Consider the following 20,623-nt stretch of genomic DNA (forward strand, 5'->3'; position numbering starts at 1 on the left):
TGTTATTGTGTCCCTGGTGTCCCTTTTGTTTGTTGTGTTTTTGTTGTGCATTAGACGCACATAGGTTTGTAACGCCCCAGCCATGCTTGTGATACTTGATAGGCATGACAATTGTACACAGCAAATGGTTTGTTAATTTTGCTAATAAACCTAATTTACAAGGTAGATTGAATTATTTTGATTGCAAATCTACCTATACTGTACTTCACCTTACAACACATGAAAACCACAGAATAAATATATTTTCAAGGAATTGGAAGAAAAAAAACATGCAAATAACTGTTCTAACCTCTAACCATAAATGTGTTATTTAGAATATATTTTCTTAGATTTCTATGAATGTCCTGTCTGTCACCTTAGGTTCGGTCTTTGGCTTGTTCACGTCTTACAGTTTGCAGACGTCCACCCTGCCCTGTGGTTTTTCTGGATGTAACATATGCCAGAGCTGTAAATGATACTTTTTATGTGTCTGGGATGAAAATGATCATTTCTAAGAAATTTGTCTGAGAATACTACGTTGTGGTAAAAAGATGTCTGTAATGAATTTTCTTTGAAAGACTTCGCTGATTAGAAAAATGAATACATGTACATTTAAAGGGTTATTCATATCTCGAACATTTAAGGCATATCCAGAGATACAAGTGCATCTCAATAAATTAGAATATCATCAAAAAGTTAATTTATTTCAGTAATTGAATACAAAAAAGGGAAAAAATATATTATATAGAGCAGTAGTTCCCAAACTCCAGTCCTCACGACCCCAACAGGTCATGTTTTCAGGATTTCCTTAATATAGCACAGGTGATTCCATCACCTGTTCAATAGTAAGGAAATCCTGAATACATGACTTGTTGGGGGCCATGAGGACTGGAGTTTGGGAAACACTGATATAGAGTCATTACAGAGTGATCTATTTCAAGTATTTATTTCTGTTAATGTTCATGATTATGGCTTACAGCCAATGAAAACCCAAAAGTAATTATCTCAGAAAATTAGAATAATTACCACAAAACACCTGCAAAGGCTTCCTAAGTGTATAAAATGGTCCCTTAGTCTGGTTCAGTAGGCTACACAATCATGGGGAAGACTGCTGACTTGCCAGATCTCCAGAAAGCAGTCATTCCACAAGGAGGGTAAGCCACAAAAGTTCATTGCTATAGAAGCTGGCTGTTCACAGATTGCTGTATCCAAGCATATTAAAGGGAACCTGTCACCAGAATTTTCGCTATTAAACTAAAAGAATCTCCTTCTGCAGCTCCTGGGCTGCATTCTAAAAAGGTTCATCTTGCTACTGGCCCCCCTTTCAGACCTAAATAACAACGTTATAAAATATTACCTTTTGCTATGGTAATGAGGTTTGCCCGGTGGGTGGGCTGTATTTCGTCCGTTATCCCCCCTCCTACCGCTGTTCGCCGTCCCCCAGTGTTCATTTACATAGATGAAGCCGCCACCCTCATGTTCCACAGTGCTACTGAAGTCTCGCGCATGCACAGTGGCACTATCGCGGGACTGAGCACTGTTTTCAAATCGCGAGCGCCGGTGATGTTATTACTCAGGCGCGAGATTATGGGTGGGTACTTGGATGATGCTGGTGATGAATGTCATCACCGGCGCTCGCGGCCTAATCTATGTAAAAGAACACTGGGGGACGGCAAACAGCGGCAGGAGGGGGGATAACGGACGAAATACGGCCCGCCCACCGGGCCAGTAAACCTCATTACCATAGCAAAAGGTAATATTCTGGAGGAAAAGTTAAGAGTGACACAATCCAAGCTGCTTTGGGTCTAGTGTGAAGTTTCCACAATCAGTGATGGTTTGGGGAGCCATGTCGTCTGCTGGTGTAGGTCCGCTGTGTTTTATCAAGACCAAAGTCAGCGCAGCCGTCTATCAGGAAATTTTATAGCACTTCATGCTTGCCTCTGCCGACAAGCTTTTTGGAGATGGAAATTTCATTTTCTAGCAGGACTTGGCACCTGTCCACACTGCCAAAAGTACCACTACCTGGTTTAACCCCTTAACGACCCATGACGTACTAGATACGTCATGGATCGTTTTCCGGTAAGCCCCGCCCCCTGCCGCCGGCAGGCGGCGGCGATCGGCGCACATATCAGCTGTTATCAACAGCTGATATGTGTGCCTGCTAGCCGCGGGTGGAATCGCTTCCACCCGCGGCCATTAACCCCTTACATTTCGCTGCCAAAGTCTTGGCAGCGATATGTATATGGGCGCCGCCATTACAGTGACTTACCCCGCCCCCGCCGGAAGTCACGTGACATGATCACGTGACTTTCGGCGGTTGCCATGGTAGCACAGGGTCATGTGATGACGCCTGTGGCTAACATGAGTCACTTCCTCTCAATGCCGGAATACAGCCGGCATTGAAAGTGAAGCAGCAAATCTGCAGTTCTCAGCTCTGTAGCTGAGATCTGCAGATTGTGCAAAGCGATCAGATTGCTGATCGCTATAGCCCCCTAGGGGGACTAGTAAAATAAAAAAAAAAGTAAAAAAAAAAGTTTTAAAAAATTAAAAAAAATTAAAAAAACCTAAAAGTTCAAATCACCCCCCTTTCACCCCATTGAAAATTAAAGGGTTAAAAAAATAAAAAATACACACATATTTGGTATCGCCACGTTCAGAAATGCCCGATCTATCAAAATATAAAATCAATGAATCTGATCAGTAAACGGCGTAGCGGCAAAAAAATTCCAAACGCCAAAATTACGTTTTTTGGTCGCCGCAAATTTTGCGCAAAATGCAATAACAGGCGATCAAAACGTAGCATCTGCGCAAAAATGGTACCGTTAAGAACGTCAGGTCAAGACGTAAAAAATAAGCCATCACTGAGCCTCAGATCCTGAAAAATGAGAACGCTACGGGTTTTGGAAAATGGCGCAAAACGTGCGCCACGTTTTTCGGACAAGCTTGTGAATTTTTTTTAACCCCTTAGATACAAGTAAACCTATACATGTTTGGTGTCTACAAACTCGCACCGACCTGAGGCATCATACCCACACATCAGTTTTACCATATAGTGAACACGGTGAATAAAATATCCCAAAAACTATTGTACAATCCCAGTTTTTTTGCAATTTTTCCGCACTTGGAATTTTTTTGCCATTTTCCAGTACACTATATGGTAAAACTTATGGTTTCATTTAAAAGTACAACTCGTCCCGCAAAAAACAAGCCCTCATATGGCAAGATTGATGGAAAAATAAAAAAGTTACGCCTCTCGGAAGAATAGGAGCAAAAAACAAAAACGCAAAAACGGAAAGTGCCCGGGGGCTGAAGGGGTTAATAACCACAGTATCACTGTGCTTGATTGGCCAGCAAACTCGCCTGACCTAAACCCCATAGAAAATCTATGGGGTATTGTCAAGGGGAAGATGAGAGACACCAGACCCAACAATGCAGATGAGCTGAAGGCTACTATCAAAGCAACCTGGGCTTCTATAACACCTCAGCAGTGCCACAGGCTGATCGCCTCCATGCCACGCCGCATTGATGCACTAATTCACGCAAAAGGAGCCCCGAGCAAGTATTGAGGCATTTACTGTACAGACTTTTCAGTAGGCGCCAACATTTCTGAGTGTAAAATCATTTTTTCAGTTGGTCTTATATACTCTTCTAATTTTCTGAGATAATGACTTTTGGGTTTTCATTCGCTGTAAAACATAATCATCAACATTAACAGAAATAAACACTTGAAATAGATCACTCTGTGTGTAATTACTCTATATAATATATGTGTTTCCCTTTTTGTATTGAATTACTGAAATAAATTAACTTTTTGATAATATTCTAATTTACTGAGATGCACTTGTAATGTAGGCAAATCAGCTCACCTGCCAGGGAGGTCAGTTTGTGGCGCCAAAATGACGGGGGAAAATGGCGGCAACAATGGCGGCAATTCAAACGGACAGTTACAGCACAGTTTTGAACAGTTCTGTAAGGTGCACGTCACCAGGATTAATGGGTGCAGTCCTTATTCTGTTTGTGACGCCAGGTAAGATTCAAGGTGTACCGCACCGGTATTGGTCGGGCTGCTCGGATCCGGGATTGTGGTGGCTCGAGGGGCCCGGATCCAGCTTGGCGGACACTCTGATCCGTGAAAGGGGGTATTTACAGGGGATTAGTTTGTGACGCCACCTGCGGGTTGCGGTAATGGGAGTACTGTCGCTGCTGGAAGGAGTATCGGGGCAGATGGTGTTGGGCAGCAAGGTGTCAGTCCCTCCGTAGGTAGGGACGGCACTGGACTCAGGGTGTTGGTGCTTTGGGAGGACAGGGTGCAAGGGTAGTGCTGGTGGTGCTGGATGAGGTTTAGAAAGGAGACACACACACTGCAGGTAAACCAAAGTCTCTGTGTACAGCTGCAGCTGCCAGGAGTCCGTCCAAGTTCCCAGTCCCACTGATGTAACTTAATGATCTGGAGCCTGCCTCCGTGCACAATTTGTGGTTCATTAGTGGTCCCCGTGGCTTGAAGATGTTGGGGCCCTGCTCACTATTTGTAGTGTAGCTGTGCTCTTGAGGGCTGGCACGCAGGACTTTAGTGGGTTACTGTGTCTGGATACGCCCCTGCCCCCCTCGTTGTGCTGATGCCCTCAACCTCTGAGCTCTTAGGGAAGTCCTTGGAGGTCCTCTACCTTACAGGTGAATTGCGAGGACGTTGAATCGGCTCCTGACCTAGGGTCCTGTACCCCGTCATGCTCGGTACCAGTCAGTTCTTTTGGACCTTCTGGTGCTGACAGTCCTCCAAGACTATGTCCGTCACACCCTCGTCCAATGTCCCTGCTACCGGTCCCCAACTCCACTGGACCCGGATCATCGCTTGCGACCCAACCAGTGTCCCCAACTCCCCAGGAGCTCACTCTCCCAGCTCCTCTCTCTTTGGAGCCTACTTCAATTCTCTCTGTCTTGCTCTCACAGTCTGCTCCGTCCCCCAGTGGCTGGCCCATTTCCAGTTTGTCCACCCCCCTGGTGTGTCTGGCAGTGACTGCTGTGAGGTGATTGGGTTTTGTGGTGCAGATGGGAGTGACATCGGCTTCTTGGGTACCTGGAACCATGGGGGGTGGGCCCTGCACCCTGGGTAAGGATGCAGTACCCTGTGGCATCCTGATGTATTCAGGGGCACCACAAGTTCAGTGTGAAAAATTTCTTTGGTCAAGGTGTGGTGCAAGAAGTGAAGAAAGCCATGAATAAGGGTTGCTAAGCCAAAACGTGTAAACGTATCGATCCTTAACCCTTCTTGTTTTTTTACTCTTTTTTTATTTTTCTCTTTTTAATTGCACAATAAAGTTGTTTTAACATTGTCCCATTGGTGCTGGAGCCCAGTCCTTGTGCACCTTTCTTACATATCCACAGATAATGCGATAGTTACTAATAGCTGCAGGTCCCAACATCTATCTTAAAGGGAATGTGTCACTCACATTTAAGAGCAATATGATATAGGGCCAGAGTCCCTGATTCCAGCGATGTATCAGTTACTGGGCCACTATGCATTTTTAATAAAATTACAGTTTTGTCTGGTGCAGAGCTAGCAGTTCTCTGATTTCTGAGCTCTGTAGAACCCCTTCCATCCTACGGATTGGCGGATTTCTGTGTACACTGCGCATAGGCAGAAAGATATCAATCAGTAGTGTTGTATGTGGGGAAGGTTATACCATACTAATGACTATGGGGGACTACATGGCAGCAGATTTACTAATACTCTAATCTCCCAATAATAATCTGAAAAAACTGTTATTTTTTAAAAACTACAGAAAGCAGTCAAGTGATACATGGTTGGAGTTCCAGTCTTTGTCTCTACATCGTGGTCAAATTAGGAGGTAAAAGCCTGCTGACAGCTTCCCCTTAAAGCACCACGTCAGCGTCTTTTTAATATTGCACCACTGGATTGGTGCTTTATATCTAAATATCCTGCTCCCTGTATTATGTTCACCTTCTGGCGGGTTCACCTTCTATCACCGCCACTTAGGTCGGTCTCTTTGTGACCAGCTAGCATGCTCTAGTGTTTCATGGAGTGAGCCGGAGGTCACCCCTCAATTCAACTCTACGAGTGCCTCGTTCTGGCTCTCATACACTGTGTGCAGAATTATTAGGCAAATAATATTTTTAGTATTTTGATCACATGATAATTTTTATACATATTGTCCTACTCCAAGCTGTATAGGCTTGAGAACCAACTACCAATTAAGTAAATCAGGTGATGTGCATCTCTGTAATGAGGAGGGGTGTAGTTTAATGACATCAACTCCCTATATAAGGTGTGCTTAATTATTAGGCAACTAACTTTCCTTTGGCAAAATGGGTCAGAAGAGAGATTTGACGGGCTCTGAAAAGTCCAAAATTGTGAGATGTCTTGCAGAGGGATGCAGCAGTCTTGAAATTGCCAAACGTTTGAAGCGTGATCACTGAACAATCAAGCGTTTCATGGCAAATAGCCAACAGGGTCGCAAGAAGTGTGTTGAGCAAAAAAGGCGCAAAATAACTGGCTATGAATTGAGGAAAATCAAGCGTGAAGCTGCCAAGATGCCATTTGCCACCAGTTTGGCCATATTTCAGAGCTGCAATGTTACTGGAGTATCAAAAAGCATAAGGTGTGCTGTACTCAGGGACATGGTCAAGGTAAGGAAGGCTGAAAAACGACCACCTTTGAACAAGAAACATAAGATAAAACGTCAAGACTGGGCCAAGAAATATCTTAAGACTGATTTTTCAAAGGTTTTATGGACTGATGAAATGAGAGTGACTCTTGGTGGGCCAGATGGATCGGCCAGAGGCCGGATCAGTAAAGGGCAGAGAGCTCCACTCCGACTCAGACGCCAGCAAGGTGGAGGTGGTGTACTGGTATGGGCTGGTATCATCAAAGATGAACTTATGGGACCTTTTCGGGTTGAGGATGGAGTGAAGATCAACTCCCAGACCTACTGCCAATTTCTGGAAGACAACTTCTTCAAGTAGTGGTACAGGAAGAAGTTGGTATCGTTCATGCTTCATCACATGCATCCAACTACTGCACAGCGTGGCTGACCAGTAAAGGTCTAAGAGATGAAAAAATAATGACATGGCTCCCTTGTTCACCTGAACTGAAACCCATAGAGAACCTGTGGTCCCTCATAAAATGTAAGATCTACAGAGAGGGTAAACAGTACACCTCTCGGAACAGTGTTTGGGAGGCTGTGGTGGCTGCTGCATGCAATGTTGATTGTAAACAGAACAAGCAACTGACAGAATCTATGGATCGTAGGCTGTTGAGTGTCATCATAAAGAAAGGTGGCTATATTGGTCATTATTTTTTGGGGTTTTGTTTTTGCATGTCAGAAATGTTTATTTGTAAATTTTGTGCAGTTATATTGGATTACCTGGTGAAAATAAACAAGTGAGATGGGAATATATTTGTTTTTTATTAAGTTGCCTAATAATTCTGCACAGTAATAGTTACCCGCACAAACAGATATCCTCCTAAGATAGCCACATCTAAAAAAAAAAATCTCCAACTTCCAAAAATATTAAGCTTTGATATTTATCAGTCTTTTGGGTTGATTGAGAACATAGTTGTTGATCAATAATAAAAAAATCCTCTAAAATACAACTTGCCTAATAATTCTGCACACAGTGCCTTAGGGGTACTTTGGGGTACTTTGCACGTTGCGACATCGCTACAGCGATATCCTCGAGGTCAAATCGAAAGTGACGCACATACGACATCGCAACGTGTAAAGCCTAGGAGAGAAGATGAACGAGCGTGAAACAGTCAAAAATCGGTGACCTGTGTCACGTCATTCATTTTCATAATGTCGGTGCGTCCGCAGGTACGATGTTGTTTGTCGTTCCTGCAGCACCACACATCGCTGTGTGTGAAGCCGCAGGAGGGACAAACATCTCCTTACCTGCGCCCGACGTCCACCGGCAATGCGGAATGGAGAAGGTGGGCGGGATGTTTGCATCCCGCTCATCTCTGCCCCTGCGCTTCTATTGGCTGGCCGATTAGTGACGTCGCAGTGATGTCGCTGTGACGCCGAACGCACCGCCTCCTTGAAGGAGGGATTTTTCGGCAGTCACAGCGACGTCGCCGACCAGGTAAGTGCGCGTGAAGCTGCCGTAGCGATAATGTTCGCTACGGCAGCTATCACAAGATATCGCATGTGTGACGGGGGCGGGTACTATCGCGCTCGGCATCGCTATCATTGGCTAGCGATGTCGCAGCGTGCAAAGTACCACTTACATTGAGAGCTTGTGATGTAACTGCTGACTTCCGGCCATTCAGAAGTTACAGTCACAAGATGGCTGTGGGACCGGACCGACGTCGGTAAAAGATGAAGCCACTGGAAGGTGTATATGACAGTGAGAAGGGAACTTAGATATAAATCGCCACTACAGCACAAAAAAAACCCAAAATGCTGGAGTGGTGCATTTAAAATAGGGCCCTGTTATGTGCTGTCCAGAATAGAGAGGTGGTTCTCTCTACTAATTCTACTATGGAAGCTCTGAAAATTGTCATTGCACCTGTGAAAGTGGTGGAACTCACATCTGTTACACATTTTGAGGTGTGAGCATCATAGTTGTAAAACGGCTTCATTTTGCTATAACCATCGCACAAACCGGACAAAAATGGGGTCACTATCAAAACCACATCCAAGAGTTTCAGTTTTTGGAGCATTCCTGGAGTGGGACTAAAATGTTCTACTTTTGGAATTTTAAGTGCTGTTATGTTGTGTGTTTATGTCATCTGTGGATGTGCTGGATGTGAACAAGCAGTTCTGTAAATGGTTACATTTGCGGTCTGTAACATTTCTAATACAGTGAAACCTCTTAGATAGGACCACACAAAACTACATTACAGTGGTCTTCTAGAGGGGTAGTTTTCTCAAGAAACCATACAAGAATACAAGAGAATCTCAATTCTGTAACAGATAATCTGGTTTAAATAAAAGAGCGGCCGCTTCAGTTTTTTCTTTTAATAATAAGCTTACGTACTATTAAAATGCATTGACTACAGTAAGAGGCATAGCTAGGGGTTCAGCTCAAGGGGCGAAACATCTGAGTGTGCCCCTAACCAGGTAACTCTGATTACAACTATGGTGGCGCAGGCTAATCATAACTATAGGAGAACCTTAGGAGATGACTGAGCTGTTACTGAAAATCACTATACAAAGATTAATACTGATATTTCACAACCTACTGAACAAAATACTCATCCCACTGACACGCCAAAATTGAGCTTCTGCTGCTGGCCACATGTGTCCCTATTACTGATCATCTTAATACCCCAGTGTCCACCACTGTGTCTCTTAGATAGTTAAAATGCCTCCTTTGTGCTCTTTAGACAGTAAAATTTCCTCCTAGAAAATATTAATCCTGTGCAAGTGCCCTAAAAAACAATGCCCACATTTAGCCCCTAAAAAGTAATAATGCCCCAGTGTGCCAATTTGACAATCACAATACACCAAGTGCAATTATAACAAATGCTTCTTAAGTGCCCACTTAACATTTAATAATTTCAACTTAATCCATCCCATATATAGTTTCCCTCTATATAAAATGATGTCCCCTACACTTCCCACAAAGATAGATACACAGCTGCCTATTTACAGTATGATGGGCTCCACAGTAGCCCTCCCCCACTGTATGATAGCCCTCAGTAGCCCTACTCACACATTATGATGGCCCCTGTATTTCCTCCACACAGTATCATGGCCCATTGCATTTCCCCCACACAGTATCATGGTCCCCAGTATTCCCCCCACACTGTAATATGGCCTTTAGTGGTCTGCCCACAATGTCTCATGGCCCTCAGTATTTTCCCATGCTGTAATTTGGCAATCAGTATTTCCCCACACAGTATCATGGCTCCTAGTACAAGGGGCTGCTGATAAGTCTTTGGCTATTGATCTTTTTTTGTTTCTATGGTATTGAATGTTACATCACATGAAAGCCTTATGTGTCTACGTACAGTGTTCTACGTACGCGGGAAAACAAAATGGCAGAGTCTAATGCGATATTCACAGCAACTTAGAGCAGATGAGCAATAAAATTCTTGTTTCTGCAAGGAAAGTCCGCAAAGGATATTCATGGTGAAATGTCACAGACATTGGGTGATCAATGCCCTTCATATTCCTCAGTTGAGAACTGGGTTGCCAAATTTAAAACGGGCCACTTCAACACCAATGATGAGGAACATCCTAAACGACTGAGGGTGGATGTTGTTCCGGAGATAGTCGATGCTGTGCACAACCTCAAACTGGAGAATCGACGAATTTCAGCTAAAGCAATAGCAGACATCATGAGGATTTCTCGTGAACATGTTTGTGTCATTATCCATGAACATTTGGACATGAGGAATCTATCTGCAAAGTGGGTTCTCAAATGTTGGACAACAGGTCACAGAAGCATGCGAGTGAAAACTTCCCAGTCCATTTGTCAGCGTTTCCGAACTGATAAGAACTTCCTGGATTTACTGGTCACTATGGATGAGACCTGGATTTATTTGTATGACCCTGAAAACAAGGAGCAGTCAAAAGAGTGGAGGCAAAGTGGTTCTTCTCGTCCAAAGAAGTTCAGGGTGCAAAAAGCAGCCACTAAGGTAATGGCGTCTGTGTTCTGGGAAAAGGCGGGTGTGCTGCTAGTGGACTACCTTCAAAAGAGTTCCACCATCAATGCAAGATATTACATTCAACTTCTGGAGCAATTGAAAGCTGACAAGACTAGGCGGTGATGTCATCACGCTGGGGCATGCAGAGTTCCCCCCATCCCGTTTGTTAGTCTCTCTGCCCATTCTGTACACTGCAAGCCTAAATCAACCTGTAGCCTACAGAATGAAGAGCGATAGTGTAGGGGGAGCATTTCTCTCTGCTCCACTACAAAGTATAACTGTATTGGCGCTGCGCATGCCCAAACATTGTACAGTAGCAGTAGTGATGTGCCATTCTGGAATGATCTGAGACAAAGAGCCGGCCCCCTGCTGTGAATGAACGAAGGTGGTACAATAGTGAGAGCCACTAACTTCGCTTAATGGCAGTCACTGGGCGTAAAATTTTGATATTTGGTGGAGGAAACCCCGGCTACCCAAACCACATTCTGCCCACTCATCAATGTAATGGGCTAACTTCAAGTGGGTTTCAACCACATTAATGTCATCTTAAATATGTGTTTACCTGTGATCAATACAATTTAATAGAGATCAAATTTAATATTTACTAGGGATCCATTTAGGATCCAAAAGATCCGGCTCTTTTTTGTGAGCAAAACCAAGTGAGCCAGATCACCAAAAAGAGCCAGACTGCCCATCACAGCTCATGGGGGCCTTAAGTTGGCCCCCTCTTTCCCCACAGTAGCTACGCTACTCACTACTTTTCAAGATCATGGTTATATACATTAACTAAAGTTGAAGGGATTATATATAGTAAGTTTGATATATTAGTTGTTCAAGGTTGTCCTGATTTGACGATATCTGCTCCAGTCCTAGCACTTGGGTAACTTTAATAGTTAAGCCAACCCATGTCTATGCATTGGCTGTAATTGGGAAGGAGGCTGTCTCAGATATTGAAATGAGGAGTCAGTAAGCCTTCTTCACACACTGTTCTGTTCATGTGGTGACAAAAGAGATGCTATCTTGCGTGGAGTACCAGACCAAGTGTGAAGCTACCGGGACCAGAGACCTATGAAGTTATGAGAAGATGAGAGCACCTGGTGTATTTGAACATTTTTCGCTTACTTTATTTTGCTAGGATAACCCCTTTAAGTAAATAAGTGGAGCACGGCACACTGCAGTATACTAACATATTGTAATAATTTACAGGCGGTTGACAACCTTACTAAGAACTGGGAGCAAATTCAGTCTATAGAAGACATGGAAACATTTGCGTGCCTTCAGACTTTAATGTGGAATGCATGTACCATACATCCAATTGTATACCAGACAGACTATCTGTACTCTGATCCTGCAGTCATATTTCCTTTTATCTGTCCCCTACTTATTGTTAATATTAACAAGAAATAGAGAAGAGATGGAAGGGAGCATGAATGCATAATTTTATGAAGTCCACATAGGGCTGTAGACACTATTTTTTAATTATGACCAGTTTCAAATTTTCTATTTTAGATGTATTTTTCAAAATAATTTTGTGAAGGTGTAGCCATTTATTTGTCTCTTTTTAGTAAATAGAAATGTAAAGTAATCAAGAAAGGAGGCAAAATACTTTTGGAGGGTTTATTGCATAGTTGCCCAAACAAAGAAGCAGAGCTGGATATTCATTTAAATAAACTGGAATAATAAAAGTAGAGAAATACAATGAGTATCAGCAATTTGTTTTATCCATGCGGCCCTTGGCTTCATAGGCAGCATACGTTCATATGCCGAAGAAAAACAAACTACTCACTTGAGTATAAAGTACATAAGAAAAATGCACAAATTACAGAACAATTCTGCTTAACTGTAGTGTCTAAAAATGACCTTACAAAATAAAAAAAATCATTTCATGCAATAAAACCGCAACGATACACTGCACTGATGTAGTGCCGGTCAGCACAGGGCTACACAATAGTGACAATAGTGTTTGTAACGTGCAATTCACATTCCATCACTTAAAGCTTAACTCCACATGTAAGACAACTTTTTGTAATCCAAAATTGATAAAAATACACTGCCTTAATGCAGTTGGGTATTTATCCCTAAAGAGCCCACATATTTTTGTTCTGTGGCCTCCTTCTCACCCAGTTTCAGGAATTACTTGTGTTATTGACCACACTCAAGGGCGTAACCTGAAGCAAATGCAAAATCTCCAAGGCCCCAAATATTAAGGGTCTTTTCTCATATGGGCCAAAGGGAAAATATGTGTACATTGGCTCCAGACATGGGTGAGACTGCCAGTTCTGCACTCAATATAATTAAATTTCCCATACAGCACAGTTTATATATGCAAGATACACATTGGGTCTGATGCACACCGGTCTTAATGAGGAGATGAGCTGGAGTCAGAAGCTCCAGATTCATGAAGTGACAGATACCTCTTCATGAATCAGGAGTGTTTGGCAAGTGGTGTACACCTCTGTGTGCGCCTCACCACAAAACCTACTCTAGTCCCTACTTGAGTAAGATTTGTGGCCTAGCAAACACCACTGCTCATCATGAATTTGAAGAGAGACGGTCGTCACGTCTCAATCTCCCCCCCTTTGTTGGAGCTGGGCAAAAATGGTATGAGAATGTCAAAAATCACATAATTTTGGTTCAGCCTTGAGCTGTGCTAAAGTTATGCGATTTTTCAAAGGTTTGATGAATCGGGCCCATTAAGACTCATGTATAAAACCTGTTTTGAACATCAAATAACATCTTAATTTTCATACTCAATCTTGAAATTTTGATTTGTTACCAAAGACAACAAGAACATCTTTTGAGACAATTAGGACAATATCTATGGTTGCAAATAGCTGGATGCTGCAGTATTTCCTATCCAAACTACTGCATGTAGTCTATTCAAGGAAAGAAGTAGATCCTTATTAGAGATGAGCAGACCTGAGGTTTGGTGTTCGTATGGAACACAAACTTTACAAAACCCCTCTCCAGAGTTCGAGTTCGGAATTCAGGTGTTTTACGTATGCAAACCACTTGCACAAGCAGCGCTGTGCTTGGGTACGTTCGGTGTTCAGCCCAGTGCAACCAATTTGCAGTGTTTGATCGACTCGCACTGACGGTAACAACAGCATTATTGTATGTAGTGTGCACCCGCTCAAAAAAAATGGAAAAACCCTGCCCATATGCCCCTGGAATTGTTGTAAAGTGTATGCCTGTGGTGAATATTATAAAATGCTTTACCTTCCAAGCTAAATGCATTTTATGTAGTGGATCAGTCTTCAGTGTTGATTTCAGTGTTGACTGTTGCTCATGGACTTCAATGCAAAATCTCTAACAGGAATCCCAATGATAATAGTATTGATTGCCTTTTCTGAATCAAAGGGTCTAAGCCATGGCTCAGATCAGAGAGCAACCTCGCCCACCCCCGGAAGTGTTCTGTTTATGGCTGGCTGCATGTAGGCGGAGACCAGAACTGCTCAATTACTGATTTCCATTGAGGTTCAGGTCAAGTCCAGGTTCCAAATAGAACTTTTTGAAAATGCGGCTGCAACCGCCGAAACAAACTTCCACAGGTCCGCTCATCTCTAATCTTGAGATCACCAACATTTACAGAAGTTAAACTATGTAGTTAGGAGCAGACAGTTAAAGCATCCTTTATAAGCAGTGTGTAAGAGCCACTAGTTCACCAACAGCAAATCTGCCAGGAGTGTGAACATTGTCACATCCCTATGGTCCTCTCACAAGTGTTTCAATGGTTTAAGTGCCCTAGGCCCAGTGTTTAGTGGTTTGTTAGGTCGATCACATGAACTTTACAATCCTTTGATGGGTCTGTTCTCTAAGATCAGACTTAACCACTTCCAACTTTGATGATATCACAGGATCAGGAGATACAAAGCAACATTTGGGAGGTGAGCTTATGTTAATACATATGCCAGACCATGTTCTCATCAAAAGTGACTCAAGATAGAAAAGCATTCTAAGGGTCTAATGAATGACATGGGATTTGGCATATGACATTTGCTACACATTCAAGAAGTATGGGGCGTGAGAAAACATCCCTGCTAAATTCATCACCAGCAATTTCCAAGGAGAGAACTGGAGGATTAATTACCGTTTTTCATCTTATAAAATAGACATGCTGAAGCAAAAGATGAATATGTGTTCAGGAGCGACATACCATTGGTGCAAACTGTGCAGCTCCACGGTGGTCCTAGAGTTTAGGGGACCCACTCTACCTCAAAAGTAGGCAACAAGTTTGTGCCACAGACAGAAAAAGAGGCCCATATACTGTTCTTGCACAGAGGTCGTTGTCTATATGTGTCTGCTCCTACACATAATGTAGCTATCAATTTCTGAAAGCATTATATCCCATCCTTCTAAGTAGTCTTTTAAAAAAAAGATTTGGGTAGGTTTCATTCCACAACTGCCATATTTGTTCAGCTTCAAGACACAGTAGAATACATAAATGATAATAAAATGGATGTCTTGCCCCTTAAATAAAAGAAAACTCACCAATCCTCCCCTGTTCTTGATCCAACACTTTCAAGTCCCTGACATCCTCCGAACAGTCCTGCTCCATGTACACATGTACATATTGAACCAACCACTAGCTGCAATTATGACCAACACACCACTGTTACGGTCAATAATAGCTAGAGTGGTCACATCTGTCCTGACTGAGGGTCAGTGTCCATATTTCCTGCTATATAGGACAGATGTGACCATTTTAGCCGATGAATGGCAAAAGCAGTTACATGTTGACATGGATCGAACAGGAAATACAGAGACCGTTTCTGGAACAGAAGAGTATTCAGAAATAAACGGTGGAGGATCTGTAAAGTGACTTATTTTTTTATATTCTACAACATTGAGAGTTTTTGTTTTAATTGAAAATTACTAGGGATGATCGAATACCTCAAATATTCAGCTTCGCGAATATTTTCCGAATAGGTCGCCGCTATTCACGAATATTTGATGCGCAATGTAAGTCTATGAGAAACCCGAATAACAACTATTCGGAACTATTTGGGCTTCCCATAGGCTTACATTGCACATCGAATATTCGCATAGCGGCGACCTATTCGGAAAATATTCGCGAAGCCGCATATTTGAAGTATTCGATCATCCTTAAAAATTACTTTTAAGGCCTTAGTTATGACATGAAAGTAACCTGATTTGATACTGAATCCATGTATACCTGTATAGTAAAATGAGAACAGTTTATACATTGTCTATTCGTTTTATTTGTGACTTTTGCATTTTACATGGTACCGAGTAGCAATGCAGACCAAAAAATGAAGATCTGGCATGTACGTTGTCTCAAATATCCCTATACTGCAAAGAACATGTATAGTATGTCCTGCAGTTAACAGTGCGCTTGTGCTCAATGGGGCTGGAAATGTCACATTTTTATATTATTTTCACTCCTGCAACGTGGCATCTACTTAGGTTGCGACTTTATTTGTGTGTTGTTCTGTTTGTTGTCAGGGGAGAGTTGTCCCTGTTGGTGTACAGCAGGAAACATATCAAACTGCATTTACACTTGAGCCAAGTATACTGTAAATGATCTCAGACTTATTTTCAGACCTCTCATATTGCACGACTAAAAATGCTTCAGCTCTCTTGTAATTCAGTGGTACTGACTGACATCAGTAAATTTCCTTCACAATCACAATCCATGCAACATGCTGTAAAAACACTAACCCCATATTAAAAGTAAAGTAATAAAGTTAGAAAATGAAGTATCAAATGTTTCATTACAAAATGTTTAACTCATAAATGACAGATGCAATCTAAACAGACAGGATTTAGCCCATAAGTCATAATGACATTACTTTCTCTAGTCTATAGCTAATTATCCACTTTCCATAAGCAACCTATGTAGTATCAATGTAACTCTTGCTACTTAGTACTCAATTCTACAATCTAATTCTGATATCATAAGTTATTCACCTTCAGATCACCACCAGATGATTACAACATAACTTTGGCTCTAACTCATGCAATGCATTCATACTAGTCTTTACTGTCATATGGTCATATTTCCTACCATGTAAAATTGTAATGTCCCCATTGGCCATTGACTCTGGAACCATCAAGTTCATCTATTTCCTAACAACTAACACTTCACAGTGGAGGGATCTTCATACTCTTGAGCTACTAGCTGCAAAATTCAGGGCTCATAAAATAGACATTCATTGGGTTGAGCCTAGAAACTCATATTGTGAAGTTGCGAAGGTTTATGTTTCCACTTGTCACTAGCTACTTTCAATTAGCTGTATGTAAAGGGATACTGAAGCGAAACTGCTGCACTAAGTTGTGCTTAGTCCTTGGCTCTATGTGGCATCCAAAACACAAGGATTCTCTTTTTTAAAAAAGATTGTTCATTTTTAAAAACATTTTTCCATACATCCTATAAGGTTCTGAGGTCACATTGGAGAATCTATTACGGATCCTCATTTCTTGGCAAACATTGAGAGCATTTCAAAATGGTATCTCTTCCCTAGTAGGACCTATCCTATCCGACCATGCATAGACAACTAGTGATGGGCGAACAATTAAATAATTGGGTCCGGATTATTTGTATCGAATACCAAGTACTATTCCAGCCAGTATAGGTCATGAATAATAAACCTAATGAAAGTCAATGGGGAGCTCGAACAATTTTCTTGAAGATTTCCCCCAAAAATGCTTGGGACAAATACTGAAATAGTACTAGAAAAAGCGGCATGTCAGGCATCAACGTTCACAGAGTACAAAAGTAAAACCAAAGACTTTTATTTGTTCCATTAAAACTTCAAAAAAATCAATGTATCAAAACAGATGGCAGATAACACAAGTAGAAACAACGCGTTTCGGACACTGCTGTCTAAATCATAATTGTTTCTGGATTGCTTCCATTGAGCCTGTGTACCGCCCCAGGATTTTGCTTCCAGGAAAGCTGTGATGATCTGGATTACTATTGTTTTTTCTATATGGAATAGTACTAGGTATTCGGTGCGAATAATCTGAGCCTGAATATTTCACTATTTGCCCATCATTACAGATGACCTATTGACGGAAATAGACACTGTGGTGGCCCTGGTGGGAAATGGAACACTTAGTGTCAGATTCTAACAGCTGAAGTAGTAGTTATCCAAAGTGGAGAACCCCTTAAATATCATATATTGCCTGTTCAGATCCGGAACTAGTCTTGACAGAATGAACCATGTTTTTGCTAAACCTCTCCGAAGTTTGTTCAAATGCAATGCTGCACAAGATTAGGAATACGGTAGAGTATATTATATAATTCTACAGTACCATAAAGTGTTAATATTAGATATATTTATATCCATCTCCACCCCAATTAAAACCCCTCACTGGTTTCCAGTAACTGCACTTTCAAAATGTGAGTCATTCTTCATCTGCCCAAGGTAAAACAGGTCTGAAAACGAGCAGGCGTACTGCAAGACCACATAAAGGAGGGAAAAGGCCCATATACCCGCCGTAAGTGCAAAGAGTAGCTCTTGTAGATACAAGAGACTTTGATCAATAATGCCTTTAAAATGGGTTTATTTAAAAAGTTACAAATAAAGTTTAGTCTGTCGATATAAATATTATATTATAATGATTCAAGAAGTATTATGGATTTCGAGGACGTCATCTGCATTTGTGACTATGCTGTATAACTGATATTGTCAATGCTTCATCAGTCCCACATTTCCAACGTAATATACAATATATTGCAGATAGTCCTTGCTCTACAACTGTAGCTAATGAATAATATTTCACCGTTGGAAGGTCAGGATAGACAAATAGTATATATATTTTTTTTATCATATCAAACAATATAAGTAACAACAATGCATAAAGTGGGTTCCAGTATATATAATATAGAAACAAATGTCTTAATCACCCTCCAATTTTGCGATATTTTCAGTAACCCACTTGAGAAAATACCTCATTTTATATTTAAAATACTCCCTTTGATAGTCTCAGAGATACTGTTAAATCGTATTATAAAAAAAGCCTGAATTTATCAGTTATAATTAGTTAAAAAAAATAGTGCTTAATACAATAAACGATAAAATCTAATATGCCGTAAAAATAACAGAAAATAAAAAAGATTGTAGTCACATTGTTAAAAAAAAGATAATAAAGGTGGTAGTTAGTACCAAACTGGTCAACGTTGTAGTGTCTCACGATTATTGAACATAATGCTACTTGGAAGAATGTTTTTTTCTCCATCTACAAGCTATACAGTAATATACTGAAGAACAACTCTAAACATAATGTTTGTGCTTCGGCAAAAAAATAAAAATCACACAATAAAAGAGAACATCCTAGGTAGCTTGGCATAAAAAAAAAATCTACTTGTTATTCTATTTCCAGCACATTTTTTGTAAAATTACAATGATTTGTAAAGCTTATATTGAAAGGGTTAAATGCATTAGGTTCTACAGTTATAAATAAAAGTATACTGCCCAATGTCGTGTATGATTATCTGCTTGTAACGTATAACCTTGTGTCCTAAAGTAGTAAGACCATATACCGGTCTGACTCCAGGCGGCCTCGTATAGATGTGCCACAGGTTGTAGATAATCTCACAGCCTTTGTGTAGTGGTGATACAATAGAACAAGTATATCTCTTCCTGAAAATAATCTGTTGAATTACAGCTGTGGGCCATTTGGCGGCACAACTTTTTTAAATGAGGCTCATCATATATTTCCACGAGGGAAACCATAAAGCTAGGTTATCAGAAAGAGAAGGAAACGGGAACAGGTCAGCCTGAGCACCAGCGTCTACAGCCAGGTGAGGTAGGTGTCATTTTTGTTCAGCACACATTCCACATCGTTCAGACTCGGAATCAAATCTTCTGACTCCAGTGTTCCTAGGTCAACATTTGTCCCCGGAAGAGCATCAAGAAAGTCTGGAAAACGTGTCTGTGGATTCAGGTTCAAAGTTGGCTGTCCCAGAATTTCACCTGGAGAAAGAAATTTGCATTTAATTATCAAAATGACTGCAAATAACTTTTTTCTTATAGTACTTTAAACGTCCTGTAGTTTCAGCAGAGGTGAGGACCTGAGACCCCCACTAATTCGTCAAAAGGCTATGTAAAGCCCTCAGCAGGGAGAAGTGGTGAGCTCCTGTGTGAGCATGTGCAGAGCGATGTACACACCCACATTCATTTTATTAAGACCTATAGACTGCTGTGTGCATGCTCATGTAGGCAATCGATACTTTTACACAGTCTTTTGAATGATTGTATACGTCTTAGGACCCTACCCTACACTAATTTATCACTTTTTAAAGGGAATCTGTGACCACTTTGACCTTTTTAAACTGTTAATATAGGTATACAGGTTATAGAACACTAAAAAAGCCATACCTTTCTGCCTCATATCAGATGCCTTGTTGTGGAAATATCATTGTTTATTTATTTATTTATTAAAATGAGGTCTTCCAGGCTATGGGGCAGATGGGAACTCCACCTCCAGAGAGTATTGTAAATAAAGAAAGAGGCGTTACCAGTGTAATATGTGATGGCTGCTCTCTGCTGAGCTGTATGTGATTATAACTGACACATCTGCAGGTTCATCTTAGATTCAGCCTCCAGCTTGCAAGCAGACAGTATTGCAATATTGTTGCAATGAAGCAGAGCTCAGGGAGCTGCAAAAAAATGTGTTTGAAAGAAGCCAAATTTCATTTCTCCTGTTCTGTGTCAGTTACTTGTCTCACACTGGTAATACCCCTTTTATTTAAAACAATACTTGGAGGCGGAGTCTCCAGGCAACATCTTCCCCATAGGCTGGAAGAGCTCATTTACATAAAGTGATAAAAAATGATATTTCAACAACAAGGCATCTTATATGAGACATACTAGTAGGATATTTTTAAGCATTCTATAACCTGTATGCCCATATTAACAGTGTAAAAAGGTCAAAGTGGTGACAGTTTCACTTTAAGGTACTAAAGCATGCAATAAAACTTCTAAAATTTTGTTACACTTTAATAAGGCTTTCTGGATTTTCAATTGATGGGTTTTCATTGAGCTAGATAATATATACATGATC

At 41.2% G+C, this 20,623-nt stretch overlaps 1 protein-coding gene across 1 annotated transcript in view; it reads right to left on the reverse strand.

The window, feature by feature from the left end:
- Window positions 1–12,194: 12,194 nt before the first annotated feature.
- WWTR1 (WW domain containing transcription regulator 1) overlaps window positions 12,195–20,623 on the reverse strand; it is a 127,668-nt gene continuing 119,239 nt past the window's right edge. Inside the window, exon 6 of the mRNA XM_075340810.1 lies at window positions 12,195–19,533. Coding sequence (XP_075196925.1) covers window positions 19,352–19,533 — 182 coding nt within the window. The 3' untranslated portion in view covers window positions 12,195–19,351. The remainder of the gene's footprint in view (window positions 19,534–20,623) is intronic.

The sequence above is a fragment of the Anomaloglossus baeobatrachus genome, chromosome 3 (genome assembly GCF_048569485.1).
Source record: "Anomaloglossus baeobatrachus isolate aAnoBae1 chromosome 3, aAnoBae1.hap1, whole genome shotgun sequence".
NCBI lineage: Eukaryota > Metazoa > Chordata > Amphibia > Anura > Aromobatidae > Anomaloglossus > Anomaloglossus baeobatrachus.